This window comes from Odocoileus virginianus, chromosome X (genome assembly GCF_023699985.2).
Source record: "Odocoileus virginianus isolate 20LAN1187 ecotype Illinois chromosome X, Ovbor_1.2, whole genome shotgun sequence".
Classification (NCBI taxonomy): domain Eukaryota; kingdom Metazoa; phylum Chordata; class Mammalia; order Artiodactyla; family Cervidae; genus Odocoileus; species Odocoileus virginianus.
This window is the reverse complement of record NC_069708.1, coordinates 30,484,730-30,505,857: the sequence shown is the minus strand read 5'-3', so window position 1 is coordinate 30,505,857 and position 21,128 is coordinate 30,484,730. Positions and strand designations below refer to the sequence as shown.

At 35.4% G+C, this 21,128-nt stretch overlaps 1 protein-coding gene across 3 annotated transcripts in view; it reads left to right on the top strand.

Annotated features, from left to right (window-relative positions):
- The window catches only part of ZDHHC15 (zinc finger DHHC-type palmitoyltransferase 15), a 131,595-nt gene that overhangs the window by 64,327 nt on the left and 46,140 nt on the right, over positions 1-21,128 (top strand). For all 3 annotated transcript variants that reach the window (XM_070462082.1, XM_020882476.2, XM_070462083.1), the window contains exons 4-10: positions 256-376; positions 4,608-4,677; positions 6,406-6,438; positions 7,144-7,264; positions 11,524-11,656; positions 13,491-13,617; positions 15,802-15,905. In XM_070462082.1, the coding sequence (XP_070318183.1) occupies positions 256-376; positions 4,608-4,677; positions 6,406-6,438; positions 7,144-7,264; positions 11,524-11,656; positions 13,491-13,617; positions 15,802-15,905 (709 nt within the window). The remainder of the gene's footprint in view (positions 1-255; positions 377-4,607; positions 4,678-6,405; positions 6,439-7,143; positions 7,265-11,523; positions 11,657-13,490; positions 13,618-15,801; positions 15,906-21,128) is intronic.

Below are 21,128 nucleotides of genomic sequence, written 5' to 3'. Positions count from 1 at the left end.
CATAGACAAGGTACTTAGATTTTATTTTCTTAGGTTATAAAACAATATTACCTATCACATAGAGTTATGAATATTGAGATAAAAGCCAGATAAGATAAATGAGATAATTATCCAGAGAAAGTTATAAGCCAAATTGGTACCTGAATATCAAAGGGTAGGTAACAATTATTTTCATCTAAATAGATGTTGTTGTTGTCTTTAATCTTTTCTGTGAACCTTGGAAAATAAAGTCTTGCCTCTCACTTTTCCTTGCAGTTCCACTTGTCCTATACAGACAAGGAGCGCTATGAAAATGAAGAGAGACCTGAGGTCCAGAAGCAGATGCTTGTTGATATGGCCAAGAAGCTACCAGTTTACACAAGAACTGGGAGTGGAGGTCAGTTCATCCAAAGTCATTTAGGGAGGCGGATCTACAAGGATCTCAGAAAGACTGAGTCATAAATATCCTCAGTCTAGCCCACTTTTCCCTCCTTTCTTCTGAGAACACTGTGGAGTTTTTTCTCAACGTAGTATAAAAAAATGTCAAACATTTATGGAATAATTACCTTATAAACATCTGTATACTCACAACTTGAGTCCACCACTAACATTTAACTATATTACTTTATCATGAATCTCTCTACAAATCCATTCCTCTATCCATCATCCATCAGGTTGTCTTTTTAAATTTTTTTTTTATTGAAGTATAGTTGATTTACAATTTTGTGTTAGTTTCTGATGTATAGCAAAGTGATTCAGTTAAACATATATAAACGTATATATATTCTTTTTCATATTCTTTTCCATTACAGTTTATTACAGGATACTAAATACAGTTCCCTGTGCTATACAGTGGGTCCTTATTGTTTATTTTATATATAGTAGTTTGTATCTGCTAATCCCAAACCCCTAATTTATCTATCCCCCACCTTTCCCTTTGGTAATCATAAATTTGTTTTCTATGACTGTGAGCCTGTTTCTGTTTTGTAAATAAATTCATTTGTATTGTATTTCACATTCCACACGTGTGATATCATGTGGTATTTGTCTTTGTCTGACTTCATTTAGTATGATCATCTCTAGGTCCATCCATGTTGTTGTAATTGGAATTATTTCATTCGTTTTTATGTCTGAGTAGTATTCCATTGTGTGCCACAAGTTCTTTGTTCATTCGTCTATTGATGGACATTTAGGCTGCTTCCATGTCTTGGCTATTGTAAATAGTACTGCAATGAACGTTGGGGTATATGTATCTTTTTGAGGTATGATTTTCTCCAGATATGTGCCCAGGAGTGGGATTGCTGGGTCATATGATAGTTCTATTTTTAGTTTCTTAAGAAACCTCCATACTGCTCTCCATAGTGGCCATACCAATTTACATTCTCACCAACAGAGTAGGAGGGCTCCCTTTTCTCCATACACATCCTCTCCAGCATTTGTTATTTGTAGACTTTTAAATGATGGCAAGCCATCTTATTTTTTTCATATTTATTTATGGCTATTCTGGGTCTTCATTCCTGCATGCAGGCTTTCTCTAGTTGCAGCAAGTGGGAGCCCCTCTTTCTTGCAATGCATGGGCTTCTTATTGCAGTGCCTTCTCTTGTTGAGGAGTGCAAGCTTCAGTAGAGTGCATAGGCTTAGTTGCTCTTCAGCTTGTGGGGTCTTCCTGGACCAAACCCATGTCCCCTGCATTGGCAGGTGTATTCTTAACTGCTGGGCCACCACAGAAGTCCCATCTTATTTTTTGATGCATTCCAAAGTACCCAAGATACACCTAAATATTTTATTATTCTTTTTTGGATGAAATTTACATACAACAAACATGCACAGATCTTACTGTACCATTTAGTGTTTTGACAAATGTATACACCTGTGTAACCAAAATCTCTGTAAACATTACCACACCACAGAAGGTTCTCTCATGCTCCTTCCCAATCAGTCCCACCACCACCACCAAAGACAACCACTATTCTAAGAGTTTTCTACCATTGATTAGTTCTACCTACTCTAGAATTTTGTATAAATGGAATTATACGGTATGTACTGTTGTATCTGGCTTCTTTTATTCAGCATAATGTTCTTGAGATTCATTCACATTCTTGTGTATTTCATTCCTTTTATTGCTGAGTAGTATTTCATTGTATGAATATCATAATTTGTTTATCCATTTACCAGTTGATGCTTTTTTGGATTGTTTCCAGTACTCAGCTATTATGAGTAAATCTGCTATGAAAATTCTTGTACAAGTGTTTGTGCAGAGATATGTCTTCATTTTTCCTTGGTGATATTCACTATGGAGGCTTATTGTTAGTTTTCTTCTGCATGAGTGGAACAATACTAGCTGAATAATTCACCTTTTAAAATTTGAAAACTAAGGCTTTTTGCTCTATGTCTGTATTGCTATTTCTGCTTTACAAATAAGATCATCTATACTATTTTTCAAGATTCAAAATATATAAAATAGCTAGTGAGAACATTAAAAAGTCTTACCTATTCCTCCCTATGTGACATTCAGCAATTGACCTTTCTGAGTCCCCAGTTTCTTCCCCTATTAAATGAGGTTAATACTGCCTGTATCCAAAAGTTACTTTGATGATTAAATGACAAGAATAAATAAATAAATAAAGGTCCTAAAAAGGGAAAAGAAAACCAAGGGTTTTTTTTGGCAAGTAATTCTAATGTTTCTAATAAGGAAGATCATGTTTCAGGGTTTGAGAAGTATACTGTTAGACGTTTATGTTCATCTATTTATCATTTACTTGCTCAACAAATATTTATTAAGATCCCATATGACAACTGGGGATGTTTCAATATAATCTAGATATTAGATGATTAATTAAAGATTTATTGTTTATTTTGTTAGAGGATTAGTGCATGCTGGTTTTTAAAAAGTCTTCATGCATACTGAAATATGGTGAAAAGGAAATAGTCAGGAAATTATCTATATAATTCCAAACAGTAGTAAGCAGAATGGTGTGGTAGAGAATAGATTACAAACTAGAGTTATATGGGATGAATTGGAACCAGAGGTGTCTTCTTTCTGATCTCATATGTCTTTTAAAACTTTGTATTTTTTACTAATTTTTAACAATTTGAATATTTCTTCATGAAAATCCACATTTCTGACTTCTTTTGAAAACTCAGACACTGGCAACATTCGATCTGTATTTCCCAATGGCAAAAATTAGCTAAAGCCAAGTGGTAGTGACTCTTTAAACAAGGCATGAATTCTCAGGTTCTTCACTAATCACTGTTCCCTCAACTGTTGAAGCATTTGTTCACATCCCTGATACACAGTAATAGAGAGGGCTTCTCTTAGGCAATGTCATATGATCTGGGACTCAAATAAGAAAAAATTACTTGCAGAAATTCCCTGGCAGTTCAGTGGTTAGGACTCAGTGCTTTTACTTGCTGGGGCCAGGCTGAGTCCCTGGTTTGGGAACTAAGAGCCTGCAAGCCACACAGTGTGGCCAAAAAACAGGGGGACTTGCCATGCTAAGAGTGTTGGAAATCCACTGAAGGTTTTTAGTGGAGAGTGATAAGATCTGATTGAGATTTTGACAAATCATTTGGCTATTCTGTAAAGAATGTATTGTGAAGGGGCAAGAATGAAAGCAAAGTGAATAATTTGGAATTATTTCAGTCTTCTAAATCAGAAGTGATAGTGGCTTAAACTGGATAGTGGCATTTGACCATATTTTTTAAAACATGCTGAAGGACCTAAACATGCATGTCCCTTGTAGAATGAACACAGAAACTCTGCTGAATTTGAATCAGTTATGTGTGCTTAAGGTACACTTTAGATGGAATTTTTATATTAGCTCAAATTATTCATAATTTTGTTAAACTTAATAGTCACATTAAACAGGCATACTCTATCAATGAACACAGAGAAAGTTAGAAGGAAAGGAAAATATCTTTTATCTAAGGAAATAAAGAAAAGAAGGAAGAAGGTAGAGAGGGAAGGAGAAATATTATTTATATCATATTTACAAAGTGAAGAGAATCCTGAACTAAAGGATCATAAAAACTCTACAAGTCATAGCCCTGCCATTGCTACTTGCTTACTATGTGACTTTGTGTAAGTCACTTGATATAGCTCAGGTCTTTATTTTCTTTATCTGCAGAATGGTCAGTTGAACTAACTGTTCTAGAATGTCTCTTCTATTATTCAAATTCTTATTCTAATGACTAAGAACCACCCTCTTTACCATACCTTAGGAGTTTTATCCTCCTCATACAGTCCAACCTCTGGAGACAGGAGATAAATGATGAATTCTGTTTTCAGATAGGAAACTTGGAGTAAACAGAGGGTAAATGATTTCCCCAAAATAACTCGAGTAATTGACAGTATAGTTTGTTTCATAATACAGAATTTTATGATCAGATATCCAGATATGAAAACTTTCCCCCTTACAATCATCCTCCAAAAGGTGCTTTTACGATTTATCCAACAGGGAAAAAATACATACTACAATTCTCTTATGTGATCTTTTGCTTGTTTACTTGAAGTGAGGTGAGTTTGGATACCTGTAATCAGTGTATAACAAGTCATCTAGATAGGTTAGTAAGATATTTGGTTTCTTATTGATCCCTAACCAATGCTAACTGCCTTATTTTTCCTATAGCTGTAAGATTCTGTGACCGGTGCCATTTGATCAAGCCAGATCGCTGCCACCACTGTTCTGTCTGTGCCATGTAAGTGACAGCCATAATTCCCCTAGGCTGAGCTTGGCCACTGATGGTTGCCTTGACAACCAAGTGACTTATTCTAGTATGTTGATCCTAAAGAGCATTTCCTTTCAATCATGATGAGTACATGCCAAATAGCCTAATAGAGATGATGATGATTCAAACTATTCTAAAGATAAGAAAGAGAACTCAAAACACATTTTTAAAAATAAACATTTTATTTGAGAACAGTTTTAGATTTATAGAATTATTGTAAACATAGTTTTCATATATCCTGCACCATTTTCCCTATTATTATCTTGTGTTAATATGGTACATTTGTGAAAATTAATGAACCAACATTATTTTTTTAATTTTTAACCAAAGTCCATACACTATTTAGATTTCCTCAGTTTTTCTCTAATATCCTTCTTCTGTTCCAGGATACCATTTAATTGTCATGTCTTCATAGGCTCCTCTTAGCTGTGACAGTTTCTCAGACTTTACTTATTTTTGATAACCTTGACAGTTTTTAGAATTGTCAGATATTTTGTAGAATACTCTAAGGATTTGTCTGATATTTTTCTCATGATAAGATTTGAGTAATGTCTTTTGGGAAAGGAAGACTAGAGAGGTTAAGAGTAATTTTCATTGAGTCATATCAAGGGTAAATACTATAGACATAACTTATCACTGCAGTGCTAATCATCTGACTGAGGAGTGTTTGTCAGATTTCTCCACTGTAAAGCTACTCTTCCTCCACCCTGTCTTCCATACTGTACTCTGTAGAAGGAAGTGTCGGTGTGCAGCCAACACTAAAGGAATGTTATCCTCCCCCCACTCCCCACCCTAAAGGCCCAATATCTACAAAAATTATTTGGAATTCCTCTACATGGGAGATTTGTCTCTTCTCCCTCATTTATTTATTCAATCATTTACTTATATCAATATGTGAAAGTTGCTGAGTCGTGTTCGACTCTTTGTGACCCCATGGACTGTACAATCCATGGAATTCTCCAGGCCAGAATACTGGAGTGGGTAGCCTTTCCCTTCTCCAGGGGATCTTCCCAACCCAGGGATCGAACCCAGGTCTCCTGCATTGCAGGCAGATTCTTTACCAGTTGAGCTACAAGGGAAGCCAAGAATATTGGAGTGGGTAGCCTATCCCTTCTCCAGCAGATCTTCCCAACCCAGAAATTGAATCGGGGTCTCCTGCATTGCAGGCAGATTCTTTACCGACTGAGCCATCAGGGAAGCCCATGTGGACATGGATAATAATTTTATCTTTGGGGTTATAAGTCAATGCTACTTAATTTTATTACTCAAATTCCTCCAGCTTTGTAAAATCCCAGTTTTATGCTAATAAATATAATCTTCATGTCCTTCTTAAGTGCTTGTTTCATCCATGTTTCTCTTAACCTTGATTCAAGCATAGGCTGTGGTCATGTTTTATTTTTTACTTTTATTCAACTAAGTAAGTAAAGTGAGGGGAGATATCTTGGACCTATTCTCTGTGTCAATATCCTAGAGTTCCCAATGGCTTTTAAAGGTTGAATTGTAGGCATGTAACTTGCTGCCAACAAGATCCTAAATTTTAGTGATTGGCTTATCCTAGGAACAACTGAGGACACAATAGTTTTGGAGAGGCTGTAGTGTAAATCTAGGAATGAATGTATTGGTACCATGTAAAAATACTGCTGGATAACTTGAATTCAATTCTGAAATTTATCACACTGTATTTTGTTCCTTTTGTAGGTGTGTTTTAAAAATGGACCATCATTGCCCATGGTATGTCCTTTTGATTCATTTCTCTCATCTAATAGGGTCAAAGTTGCTCAATATGCCTACTTTCCTAAACATAGTTGTAAAATGCCTATTTCTGCTACCATAATTCATTGGGATTTGTAGTTATGTAGGTAACAGGGAAGGCATAACATTTTAAAGCAAGAATAAATATACCACCAATGGTGTGACAATGAATTCCTGGTGTCACAGAACTAATGGTCTCTTGTCCATTAGCTATAATAATGAAAGAGAGCACAAATAGTTCTCTTTGACATTACACAATTCAGTTCTGTTTTTAGCATTTTGATGTTTGAAATACTCTAGATTGTTAATGTAAGCAATTCTTTTCTAAATTTTGTATGTCTGACCCAAAGAACCAGTATGAAACCATGATAAAGAGAATATACCATACTATAATAAGTATAGTTGCTGAGATTCTAATAGGTTTTCAGAATCCAAGATCAAGGTTTGCTTGGATGTGTCAGAAACCTATTATATAGGCCAGGTGTTTCTGTGTCTATAAATAAAAGGAAAAACAAGTGAGACATGAACTTATTTTTCCAATCTGTTCCTATTAAGGGACTTCAATTCCTGTTTTCTGTACAGCAGAAAATGAAGCAGCAGGGGTAACATATTTCGCTGTCTCTCAGTGTGTTCTAAATCAATGGATCCTGATTTCAAATGTTTTTCTTTTTTTCCCTTTTTTAGGGTTAATAACTGCATTGGATTTTCCAACTATAAATTCTTCCTTCAGTTCTTAGCTTATTCTGTTCTCTATTGCCTGTACATTGCTACAACGGTCTTCAGCTATTTCATCAAATACTGGAGAGTAAGTTAAATAATCCAGAAGGGTCCCCCCTTCTGGTCCCCCCACCCCGCCAGAATACACACCTGCTCCAATCTGTCACCTTGTTCAACTTACTTTCTTTTTTTACATTTTTAGTAGTTAATACTGAATTAATCAGAAAGGAAGAAACAGTAAATGAGTCTCCCATGTTAAATATTCTGAGATTTAGGAGGCTATTATTTAGATGTCAGTTAAACAATTTACTATTACATGTGAGAACCTTGTTGGGCCTCCATGAACCTAATCTCTTTACTCTTACTGAGTCTTTACAATGTATTTATCTAATCAAGTTTTAAAAATCCACTTCTTACCAATTTTAGGTTTGAAAAATATTGAAACTAATTCTAAATCCCTAGTTTCCTGAGACAAAGGCTGACGAAGTACTCCCTCATTGCCAGAAAATACTTTCTAATTCCCTGTTCAAAGAAGATTTAATTCCTACTTCTATTGGAAAGATTCATTAACTCATCTTCACAAAAGACCAAATGAAAAGGAAGAAACACATGAGACATGAACTTGTTTTTCCAGTCTCTCCTTATTAAGGAACTTATTTGAACTTTGACAAACTCTGGGTTGGCTTTTAGGATAACTGAGTTCTCATACTGGCTCTGCTACCTGCTTCACTGGCTCTTTGCCAAGATCAAATGAAACAGATGTTGAAAGTACTTTACCTTTCAAAACATGATTCCAATAATTATAATGAAATATTTTTTTAAAAAATCCTTTCACGTTTCTTCTGTTTGAAGATATCAGTTATATTCTACCTATTCCCAAAAGAATTGAAGGCAGATTTTCAGTTTGTATATATTTACAGGATCTGGCAGCAGTATAGTGAAATATATATATTTTAAATTTCATGCCAAAGAACTCCAGAATATGTCTTTCCCACAACTATAATTATTAAGACATAACCTTACATGATGAGGGCTTTCCAAAGTGAACTGGTATAGCAAAAAACAGTTGTGGGCAGAGCTACTAGTTATTACTTTAGGAATTGGACAAGAGCCTGTATAACAAGAATATCTCACCTCAAGGTGAGAGGTAAAGCAAGTGACTAGAATCTAGGTTATAAAAAAACTGGAGAAAAAAGGAGAAAGACAAGGCAGTAAGAACCTAAATAGCTGAGAATATATAAATTATTAATTAGTACTTTCTGCTGTACTAGTGTAGAAAATTACAGAGGTATGGACTTTCCATTCTCACCTCAACTTGCTTAATCAATTCCCATATCTAATAACTTTAAGAATCAGTCATTATATAATGCATATCAAAATCTTCAACTCAGGGATATAAAAGTATAAGCAGATGTGAAGTTTTCTCACAAATTTTCCCCAAATACAAAATGCTTCATCATCCTTATGTCTCTTCTTTGGCTGCTTTCCACATCACAGGATCTCTTATCTACTGCCCAGGTTTCTATTGCCTGTTTGGCATTCTCTTCACATACTGAACTACTACCTTGACCATAAAGAAAATCTCCTGCATTCAATTCAGCAGGGAAAGTATCAGCCTTGGTCTTCACTACAGACTTTACTTGGTCCTTGATACAGTAAGCTACTGTTAAAGAACTAGTTGTATTTCATACATTTGCCTTGGGTCCTCCTACCTAGCAAGTAATCAAATACCATAATGCTAGCCCAGTGCAGTATGCTTCTTTTACTCTTAAAAGATAATATCTGGATATGAATTAATCTCCAGAAATGTGCCAGTATTCACAAGCCCTATCAGAGGTAAACATAGCCTTCTCCTTTTCCTATTCCTTCATTTTTTCTCTCTGCAATAGATTAGCTCATACCTGACAGATGAGAGGCAAGGAAACATGCCCTGGCTTGCCCTCATCATGAAAAGGGCACTGACAGTTCAGAGAAATGCTTCTTTGCAGCCTCTCTAGCCAGAGAGCACTTTGGTGTGGTTTAAAGATGGCTTTCTCAGTTTAAATTGAGTCTTCCCCTAAAATGAAAAGTAAACGGTGCCATGTATTTTAAAAGCCATGTATCAAGGAGATTAGCTGTGTTCCTAAGAACAGCAACCTCCATTTGTATGGTACTTTACCATTTTCAAAGCACTTTCATATCTATTATCTCATCTTATCCTCATCACAACCTAGTGAACTAGGTAGAGAAGGAAGTATTAGTCTCATTTAAATATTATAAACTGAGGGTCATAGTAGCTAAGTGACTTGTTCAGGATCACCCAGCTTCTAAGTTTCAAAGAGAGAACTTGAACTGACTCTCAGCCCAGTAATCTTAAATACTGTACCATGTGTTATTGCCCATTGTGGTCCTGCTATAAAGTTCTACCTCTTTTGAAATACATAATTCAGAAGACCATCAGACTGTGGTTCTCCTCTCAATGTTAACTTAAAAAGTAGCTACTTTGATAGCAAACTGATATTTGCTTTATGAAAAAGTAATAATACACACGTCTCACAAGGGGCCAAGAATCTCCTCATAGAGACTTAAGAATTCTTTTAGAACTGAGATGATAGTATTATTCTACCTGTATTCCCCTGAACTGCTTCTGGTGATTATTGCTTTGAGTAATTTAGCTTGGTTATCTCCTGAGAAGTTAATTTTGAACATACGGTCACTTTCTTCTAACAAAAAATCTAAATATCTAAGTAGTTTATCAAAGGACAACACAGTAGATATGCTTTGGCAGACAGAAGAGATTTCTGTAGGAGCAATTCAGGGAGGAAAGACTTTCAACTCGGCTACTCAGAGTGTAAACTGACTTTATATCAGTCCCTGCTACCCAGCCATTTGCTATTGTCCATTTAAACATGAAAGATAAGTAAAATAAATGTGAGCTTTAAAACATAAAAAAGTAGACATTTTGAAAACAAAAGTCCAGCCAGTCAAAAACCACCACAAATTCTTTCCTATAAATTCGAAATGAATGAAAGAAAAATCAATTAAATTCAATTTGAGTGGTTAAGCCAAGATTTTGTAGAGGGATCATTTCAAAAGGGAGCTTCACATAAAAGTTCCTGAAGGTCAAATTTCTTGGTGTTGCCATATCCTGGACTACTCTTCCCCCAGGCAAATTTCACCTAGACCACCCCTCAGCTGAAAGCATCTGACTAGTTTACTTCCACTTATCTTCATCCTTCAAACACATACTCTCTAGAAGACTCCTAGTATTTCCTTACACCAAAATAAATATATATATATATCTCTTCAAAGAGAAGAAAAAAAACTGTACTATCTGAATTTGCCAACTGCTTCTAAGTCTTAATTTTCTCTTTCCAAACTGTAGTAGAACTAGATCCTAATATCAAGGTCCACTTTAACCACCTTTATTACTTAAGAGCATTTGGAAATATTTCAAAGCAATCCATCATACCAAAACAATGATCAGCACAGGAAAGGGGGAAATAAAGAAAAGTCATTCTCCCAACTGCTTACTCCAAAACTGAAAATGTTTTCTAAGGTTCTCTTCAGAAGACAAAATGTTACATTCTGTGCATGCTATAGAACTTTAGAACATTCATTCTAATAGGGCTACATTAAAAAAAAAACTGTTGCCATATGGAAAATAAGATGTCTCAACTAACTATGAAAATCTTTAGCTACCTACTTCTACAATTGCCTGTCAAATCTTGCTTGATTTTACTATCTTAACAGCTGTTTCATAGGATGTAACATACCAGCACATTCAGCTATTTAAAAAACACATAAAATTTGCAGTGGTTTTAAGATCAGGTCATGACTTACAGGTAAAACATTTAAAAATACTACCTATGTATTTTAACTTCATACATATATCACTGTGACATTGTCAACATACATACATCCCAAGAAACATGACATATAAAGTATTCCAGAGTAAGCCACCTTGAGGCAAGAGGATGAACCATATGATATGACCTCAAGATCACCTCTAGCTAATCACTCATAATTTACAAACTAAATGGAGTACAAGCTTTAAGAAATTCCATACGAATTATGTCCTGAGCATACTCTTTTAACATTACTCTTTTCTGACACATCATATACTCTTATTTTACACTGAACTGCGCTTAAGCAAAGATCCATTTAGGCTGTGTTGGACAAAAGCATATCCATAATGTGGAATGGTCAACCACAGAAAGAACTGTTTTGCAAAAATTATACAAAATCTACTTTTAATTATAGCAGACATTTTATATATATGAAAAAAGTACTAACCAATACAGAAAAACTACCCAAACCTTACAACTTTAATCCTTTGTTTCTGTTTGTTTATTATTTCTTTTCTAGGGGGAATTGCCTGGTGTTCGCTCTAAGTTCCATGTCCTTTTTCTCCTCTTTGTGGCCTGCATGTTTTTTGTCAGCCTTGTGATTCTCTTTGGTTACCATTGTTGGCTTGTCAGCAGAAACAAAACTACCTTAGGTAAGATTGGATATTAAGACTAGGGAAAAAAACATATGAATATATATCCCTGTGACTAGTGGTTTGTTCCCAAGGAAGAGAAAAACTTCGAATGAAGCATTTCAGCTGCAATGACGTTTCTTTGCCTCCGAACAGGGACAGATGTAAACACGTTTTACCAAACTGGAAAGCCATAGTAAATGAAACTTACAGACTAAAGAGAACATTAGTGAATAAAACCTCACATAAAAAGCGACCATTGCTTTTTATAGTTCATACCGGGTAAAAGCTGTAGAAGGAAATGGCAACCTACTCCAGTATTCTTGCACTGAGAATCCTATGAACAGAGGAACCTGGTGGGTTACAGTCCATGGGGTCACAAAGGGTCAGACATGACTGAGCGACTAACACACACACACTGGCTAGTAAAGTGTAGTCACTCAATCCTGTCAGACTATTTGCGACTCCATGGACTGTAGCCTACCAGGCTCCTCTGTCCATGGGATTTTCCAGGCAAGAGTACTGGAGTAAGTTGCCATTTCCTTCTCCAGGTAGCTCCCTAGATTTGCAGCTTAAAAATTTCTGAAAGGTGTTCACATAAGGGAGTGCAGGAAAGAATCAGCACAGAAGGGAACATCAGAAGGCAGAGGTCAAGGTCAACAAAGGTAGAAAAATCTCATTGAGCATTTCTAAAAACGTTCTCCTGAGAGAGAATCCAAACCAACAAATCATTGAATATCTACAGTTATCAAGGAGCTGTGTAGGGACTGTGGGAATGAGATAAACACGTTGAACAAGTGAGTCTATAGAAAATGAGCACAAGAAATGAAAAATTTTCCATTACTCTATACTCTGGGCTGTTATTTGTAGAACTATATTTCTGATGGATCTGATACAACAGTTGTTTTCATGGTGAAACAAATATTTATACCGTATACAAATCAATGCATGAGGGTTAAGGAGAAAGTGTCTAAATGTTGAATGTTTAGCTAAGGTGAATTTGAGGAAAGTATAGTGTGAAAGCCACTATGTTTTTGGAATTTATTTGCTAATAATGATGACAGCTAAGAAGTATTTGCACTTATTTTCTAAACCAAATATATATGTAGCACTTAGTTGCTAGGGTGGTAGATTAGCACATTTGGTTTAAAGATTAGCCACAATATAGAAAAGTACTAAAAGCTTCATGATAACAGAATCTGAAAAAAGAACAAAAGGGAAATGGCTAGATGCAGCCAGAGTCCAACAATGAAAATGTTTGCTTAATGGGATAAATGTGTATCTAAAAATAATGTGCACTAACATGGTCCAATTTCTATAGTCATTGAGGTGATTATAGTTCACTCATTGACATTTTTTCTGGAATAAAACTCAGTTTCTTACATTGCAGGCTTCAGTGAGAACATCTTCATTTCTGAAATGTTTCACAACCAAATCAATGCCATTACTATCTCTTTATGTATCATTATTTTGGCACCAGCTCTAAATATAGAGACCATTTGGCTGTTATTACAATTTAGATTCAAATAAAGCACTCAGATTTGGTTTTTCACTCCTTACATGCAGTACAAAATACATACTATTCCATTACTATTCATTGATTTCTATCATCCTGTGTTTCTTCTGCCTTAAAAAAAAGAGTGCCAATTCTTTGCACTTAATAAAAACTTGCCTTGTAGTAAAGTGATTATGCTAGTTTTTACTAAATAATTTAGCAATAACTAAGAAAGAGGGGCCTACGGTACCACAGCAGAATGACACCATAGAAACAAGTCACATTCATGGAGAACTGTAAAATTATAATAGTCCTGATTATTGCTCTCTTCTTTTCTCCAATTTCCCTGCCCTTCCTTAGAGGCCTTCTGTACTCCAGTGTTTATGAGCGGCCCAGAGAAAAATGGGTTCAACCTTGGCTTCGTCAAAAATATCCAGCAAGTGTTTGGCGATAATAAGAAGTTCTGGTTAATACCTATTGGGTCTAGGTAGGTAATTATTACCAGTGAAAGAAGTTGATGTGGGACCATGACTTGAAGTGGCAATCTAATTTTGACTGTATTATGCTGCAGATATCTGTTCAATGTAAAACTCTATTTCCCGAGTTTTTTATTACTAGGTTAGTGAAAGTGAAAGTCGCTCAGTCATATCTGACTCTTTGCGAGAGTCAATCCATGGAATTCTCCAGGCCAGAATACTGGAGTAGGTAGCTGTTCCCTTCTCCAGGGGATCTTCCCAACCCAGGAATCGAACCCAGGTCTCCCACATTGCAGGTGGATTCTTTACCAGCTGAGCCACCAGGGAAGATAAATCAGGAGGTGAGGGTGTGATGAAGTAAGCATTCTTATTCTTTGTGTGCAGTGTAAACTGGTACAAGTCATTTATAAGTGAATTTGGTAAACAACTGATTTTTTCTATATATATTTGTATGTATTTTTAATCACAGTATACATACTATTTTGAATTTTATATTTTTCACTTAAAATACAGTGAACATTTCTCCTTATTGTAACATAGTCTTTATAACCATTACCTTTGACTATGTCATATTCCATCCAGTGGGAAAAAATATACATGTGTATATAAAAATATATATATATATATATATATATATATATATATATATATCCCATGGACAGAGGAGCCTGGTGGGCTACAGTCAATGGGGTCGCAAAGAGTTGGACATGACTGAGTGACTAAAGACACCAAACAACATATATATATATATGTGTGTGTGTGTGTGTGTGTGTATATATATATATTGTTAGATGTTTAGGTTGTTAGATTATTGGCTGGAAATAATAGCATAATGGACATTTTTGTGTCTATCTCTAGCTTTAGCAAAATTCCCAGAAGTGGAATTAGTAGAACAAAAGACATGGAAATTCTTATGTTTTTTGATATATACAAATATAAAGAGAAAAGAAACAACAGAGGGAAAATATACCCCCAAATGCTTTTAGTGCTATGTGTAATATAGTCTTAGGAATTATTTCTCTTTTCTTCACTTTTCATAGTTTTGGATTAAAGTTTTTAATTTAAGTAAAAATAAACAAAGATTGATTTAGAGACTGTAGGTAATTCTTATAATTTCAGCAAGGATGAAGGGAAACCAATAAAGGAGAGGTGAGCTTGTGTCCTCTGAGTGACTTCATGTACCAGATTAACCTACCATCAACAAACTAGCTCTGGCACAAAGCTTATAGCCTTCTTTCAGTCCTCTTTTAGATCCATTCTTCAGATATCCATTTGTTCACTTATTTGAGGAAACTTTGCTAGTAATTGAGATAAAATTCTCATGAAGAGAATTGTCCTAATAGTTCCACTGTACCAGTTAATATTTTACAGGTTCATTTATTTAAGAGCTGTGGTATATCCTACTGCCCTGGCTATAAATCACAAGATAAAATTGTGTTAGTGCATTATGTTGATTAATAACTATTACCAGCAATTATTTACACCCCACTCACACACATAAATACACAAACACACACACAATCACTCCACCAAAGGGAAGTTTCAATGAGTCTTCTTTGAAATAAGGAACGGGAGCAAAAATCAAAGCCCACTCACTTATAATCAGTGTAGTTATATCCTCTGTCAAGAACTATCAATTCTGAGGTAGGATAATAGCCCCCCAGAATCTGAACTCTAAGAAATGCCTCACTCTGCTGCTTTCCCCCCAGCCCTTAATAAATTTTCTGTCATACAAGCCAAACAATAGGGCATTCAGACATCATTATTATTTATTACCAATTAATAGCAGCTTATCTCCAGCAAATTCAGTGACTCTGAATCTGCTAATTTTTCTTGAAAATTTAAAGCCAAAGCAATAATATAATGGGGTATAAATTGGAATCATCATTAAATTATATTTATGAAACTTGCTATATGTGCATTTTGCTATACTGGGCATTGTGGGAAGCAAGTTAAACAGCTGCTTAAAAACAAAAAACAGTCAACACTGATTCAGACAAACAAACGAGATAAAGAAATTGAGAGCAATAGAGTAACTAAATGATGCTATTATAAGAGCCCATTCCAGTTTGACTTTAGCCAATAAGCTAAAGGGTTTCAATATTTCTAAGAACCTTCCTCCTGCTTCTAATAGGGTTATTACCTTCATAAAAAGTCTAGGCTGCAAGATCTCACTGCCTTCATTTTCCCACCAGCCCTGGTGATGGACACTCCTTCCCTATGAGGTCTATGAATGAATCACAGAACCCATTGCTAGCAAACGAAGAGCCCTGGGAAGAAAATGAGGATGACAACCGAGGTAAGTAGGTTGAGAAGGAAGTCTTTTCTCCACTCAGCAGACTAATAAAGACTATGTTAACACAGCTAATGTAGTGTAGAGGGAAAATAGTGTACAGAAAGATTATGCAAGCATGTCAACCTCATAAGTGCCATTTGGCTGGAGAAAGGCAAGTATAGCCAGATTTGTTTAGCAAATATAGTTGGCTTAGGTAGGATTAGATGACAGCTTGAAAGGTTTCTTGCCAGTTTGTGATATTATAACCTATAACCAATCAGATAGATCAGGAAACATAATAAACAGTGCTAAACATGTTTGTGAACAGTTCTGCCAGTGTAACTTGTAGTGCTTTTCTTGAACTGATGCAATCATTGGGCAACAACTCTACCCTGGTTCATGCACATTGGTTAAATTTTCTTTAAAATCTCATTCCCATTCTGCTTTAGAATTGTCTAATGCATGAAAAAATAAATGATAGTATATATGAGCAAGGCTACACATCCATGTAGTATACTTTTCTAAAAGGCAGCCCTCAAAGGAAAAATAAACAGAACTTTACCCTCCATGTTTCTCCCATCAGATTATTGAGTCATCTTGAGATATTTTGGTGAAGAGCTAAAAGTTAAGTTCTCATGTCATGTATTCCATTGCCACCTATTCTTTGTCTCTATGTGATATTATGCTTACTTCTGTGCCTCAACATTTCTTTATGTTGTTAGTACCAGCCTGGTCCCAATAATGCAGTAACTGACAGAGATTTTGAGTGGGAACTTGTCGTAGTTATCACAAACTGTACCTGGAATGAATACAGCTGAATAAGGACCTGGAAAGGCATTGAGGTGGGGAGAAGAGATGGGAAACAAGCCTTTCTAAATGTTTCCCCAGTTAGATATCTAGCTGTTTCTCTACCAGGAAGTCCAGTTTTAGAATGAGGCATTGTGGTGCCAAATCTGTAGATAGAAAAGGAAGGAGCTCTTACCCAATTCAAAGAACTTATTAACACAAGCAACTCCTTTTACCTCCCCCTGCTGACTCTGATTCTTTTCCCTTGTAGGTTATTACAAAATACTGAGTATAGTACCCTGTGCTGTACAGTAGGTATATGCCAGCCTTATTTTAGTACAGAAACATATGAAGTAAAGAAACACCTTTATGAAGTCAAGAGATTAAAGAGATTTCTCTGATGAGATTAATGTATATACTTGCATAGAAAAAAATCTGCAAATGAAAAGTGACAGATTGATGTATTGTTCTGAGAAGATTTTCTGTGGTGCTTATGACTTTTTGTTAATTTTAACAATATAAATAATTCATGAACATATGAATGATTGAAGTAATAAAACATAGAATAAATCCCATTTGACTACTGCAGCAAATTCTGACTACTTCATCACTTATGACCCTAATTTTTCATCTTTTTTTAATTTAATTTTTATTTTATATTGGAGTATAGCTAATTTATGACTTTCCTCATAGCTCAGTCGGTAAAGAATCTGCCTGCAATGCAGGAGACCCGGGTTCGATTCCTGGGTCAGGAAGATCCCCTGGAGAAGGAAATGGCAACCCACTCCAGTATTCTTGCCTGGAAAATCCCATGGACAGAGGAGCCTGGTGGGCTACAGTCCATGGGGTTGCAAAGAGTCAGACATGACTTAGCAACTAAACCACCACCACCATAGCTAATTTACAGTGTTTTGTTACTTTCAGGTATATAGCAAAGTGATTCAGTTATACTAATAACATATATCAATTCTTTTTCAGATTCTTTTCCCATATGGGTTATTACAGAATATTGAGTAGAGTTCCCTGTGCTATATAGTAGTTCCTCACTACTTATCTATTTTATATATGGTAGTTCAGTTCAGTTGCTCAGTCGTGTCCAACTCTTTGCAACACCATGGACTGCAGCATGCCAGGCATCGCTGTCCATCACCAACTCCCAGAGTTTACTCAGACTCACGTCCATTGAGTTGGTGATGCCATCCAACCATCTCATCCTCTGTCATCCCCTTCTCCTCCTGCCTTCAATCTTTCCCAGCATCAGAGTCTTTTCAAATGAGTCAGCTCTTGGCATCAGGAGGCCAAAGTATTGGAGTTTCAGCTTCAGCATCAGTCCTTCCAATGAACATTCAGGACTGATTTCCTTTAGGATGGACTGGTTGGATCTCCTTGCAGTCCAAGGGACTCTCAAGAGTCTTCTCTAACACCACAGTAGTATGTGTATGTTAATCCCAAACTCCTAATTTAAACCTCCCTTCACCTTTCCCCTTTGGTAACCATCAGCTTGTTTTTTAAGTCTGTGAGTCTGTTGTGTAAATAAGTTGATTTTTATCATTTTTTAGATTGCACAAATAAATGATATCACTTGGTATTTGTCATTGTCTGACCTACTTCACTTAATATGATCATCTCTAGATGCCATCTACATCTCTGCAAATGGCATTATTTCATTCCTTTTATGTCTGAGTAATATTCCATTTTATATATATATATATCCCATACCACACCTTCTCTATTCATTCCTCTGTTAATGAATATTTAGGTTGCTTCCATGTCCTGGCTATTCTAAATATTAACAGTGCTGCTATGAACTTTGGGGTGGATGTATCTTTTCAAATTACGGTTTTCTCCAGATATATGCCCAGGAGTGGGATCGCTAGATCTTATGATAACTCTACTTTTAGTTTTTAAAAGAACCTCCGTACTGTTCTCCATAGCGGCTGCACCAGTTTACATTCCCACCAACAGTGTAGTTCCCTTTTCTTCACATCCTCTCTCCAGCATTTATTGTTTGTTGAATTTTTATGATGACCATTCTGACTAGCGTGAGACGATACCTTATTGTAGTTTTGATCTGCATTTGCCTAATAATTAGCAATATTGAGCATTTTTTTCATGTACTTTTTGGCCATTTGTATGCCTTATTGGGAGAAATGTATATTTAGATCTTCTGACTATTTTCTGATTGGGTTGTTTGTTTGTTTGATATTGAGCTACACATGGTGTTTTTATATTTTTTAGATTAATCTGTTGTTGGTCGCTTCATATGCAAATATTTTCTCCTATTCTGTAGGTTGTCTTTTCATTTTCTTTATGGTTTCCTTTGCTGTGCAAAAGCTTTTAAGTTTAGTTAGGTCCAATTTGCTTATTTTTTGCTTTTATTTTTTTATTTTATTAATTTTTATTCAAGTATAGTATTGAACATTGCTTTACAATGTTGTGTTAGTTTCTACTGTACAACAAAGTGAATCAGCTATACATATTGATATATCCCCTCTTTTTTGGATTTCCTTCCCATTTAGATCACCACAGAGCACTGAGTAGAGTTCCCTGAGGTATATAGTATGTTCTCATTAGTTCTCTATTTTATACGTATTATCAATAGTGTCTATATGTCAATCTCAATTCCCCAATTCATCCCATCCCGCCTCCCTCTTGGTGTCCATACCTTTTTTCTCTACAGCTGTGTCTCTACTTCTTTTTGCAAATAAGGTCATCTGTACCATTTTTCTAGATTCCACATAATGCATTAATATATGATAAAGATGTGGTACGTATATACAATGAAATATTACTTGGCCATTTTTTTACTTTTGTTTTAATTTGAATATTCTAGGAGGTATATACAAAAAAGATATTACTGAGATTTATGTCAAAGGGTGTTCTGCCTATGTTTTCTTCTGAGAATTTTATTGTATCTAGTCTTACATTTAGGTCTTTAATCCATTTTTAGTTTATTTTTGTGAATGGTGTTAGAGAATGCTTTAACTTCATTCTTTTATATATAGCTGTTCAGTTTTTCCAGCACCACTTACTGACGAGAATTTCATTTCTCCATTGTATATTCTTTCCTCTTTGTCAGAGATTAATTGACTATAGGTGTGTGGGTTTATTTATAGGCTCTCTATCCTGTTCCATTGATCTATATTACTATTTTTGTGTCAGTATCATACTGTTTTGATGACTGTAGCTTTATAATATAGTTTGAAATCAGGGAGCATGACTCTTCCAGTTCTGTTTTCCTTTTTCAAAACTTCTTTGTCTATTTGGGGTCTTTTGTGTTTCCATACAAATTGTGAACATTTTTGTTCTAGTTCTGTGAAAAATGCCATTGTTAATTTGATAGGGATTGCATTGAATCTGTAGATGGCTGGGATATTGTAGTCATTTTGCCAATATTGATTATTTCAGTCCAAGAACATGGTAAATCTTTCCATCTGTTTGTGTCTTCTTTGATTTCTTTCATTAGTATCTTATAGTTTTCTAAATACAGGTCTTTTCCTTCCCTTAGGTAAGTTTATTCCTAGGTATTTTATTCTTCTTGATGTGATGGTAAATGGGATTAATTCCCTAATTTTTCTTTGTGATCTTTCCTTCTCAGTGTATATAAATGCAGCATATTTCTGCCTATTAATTTTGTATCCTGCAAACTTTACAGAATTCATTGATGAGTTCTAGTAGTTCTCTGGTGGTGCATTTAGGATGTTCTATTCATATTATCATGTCGTCTGCAAACAGTGGCAGTTTTACTTCTTCCTTTCTAATTTGGATTCCTTTTCTTTATTTTCTTCTCTGATTGTTGTGGCTGGAACTTCCAAAATTATGTTGAGTAAAAGTGGCAAGAATGAATATCTTTGTCTTCTTTCTCATCTTTAGAGGAAAAGCTTTCAGCTTTTCACCACTGAGTATGTAAGCTGTGGTTTTGTCATATACGACCTTTATTAGACTGAGGTAGGTACCCTCTAGAGTTTTTGTCATAACTGGGTGTTCACTTTTGTCAGAAGCTTTTTCTGCATCTATTGAGATGATAGTATCATTTTTATTCTTCAATTTGTTCATGTAGTATATCACACCGATTTACAGATGTTGAAAAATCCTTGCACCCCTGGGACAAGTCCCTTTTGATCATGGTGTATGATCATTTTATTTTATTGTTGGATTCAGTTTGCCAGTATTTTGTTGAGAATTTTTGCCTCTATATTCATCAATGATTTTGGCCTGTAATTTTTGTGTGTGATATCTTTATCTAGTTTTAGTGTCAGAGTGATGGTGGTCTCATAGAGTGTGTTTGGGACTGTTCCTTCTGCTGTTGTTTTTTGAAATAGTTTCAGAAGGATAGGTAGTAACTCTTCTGACTGTTTGATAGTATGTGTCTGTGAAGCCATCTGGTCCTGGGTTCTTGTTTGTTGAAAGTTTTTTAATCAGTTTCAATTTCAGTACTTGTGATTGGTCTGTTCATATTTT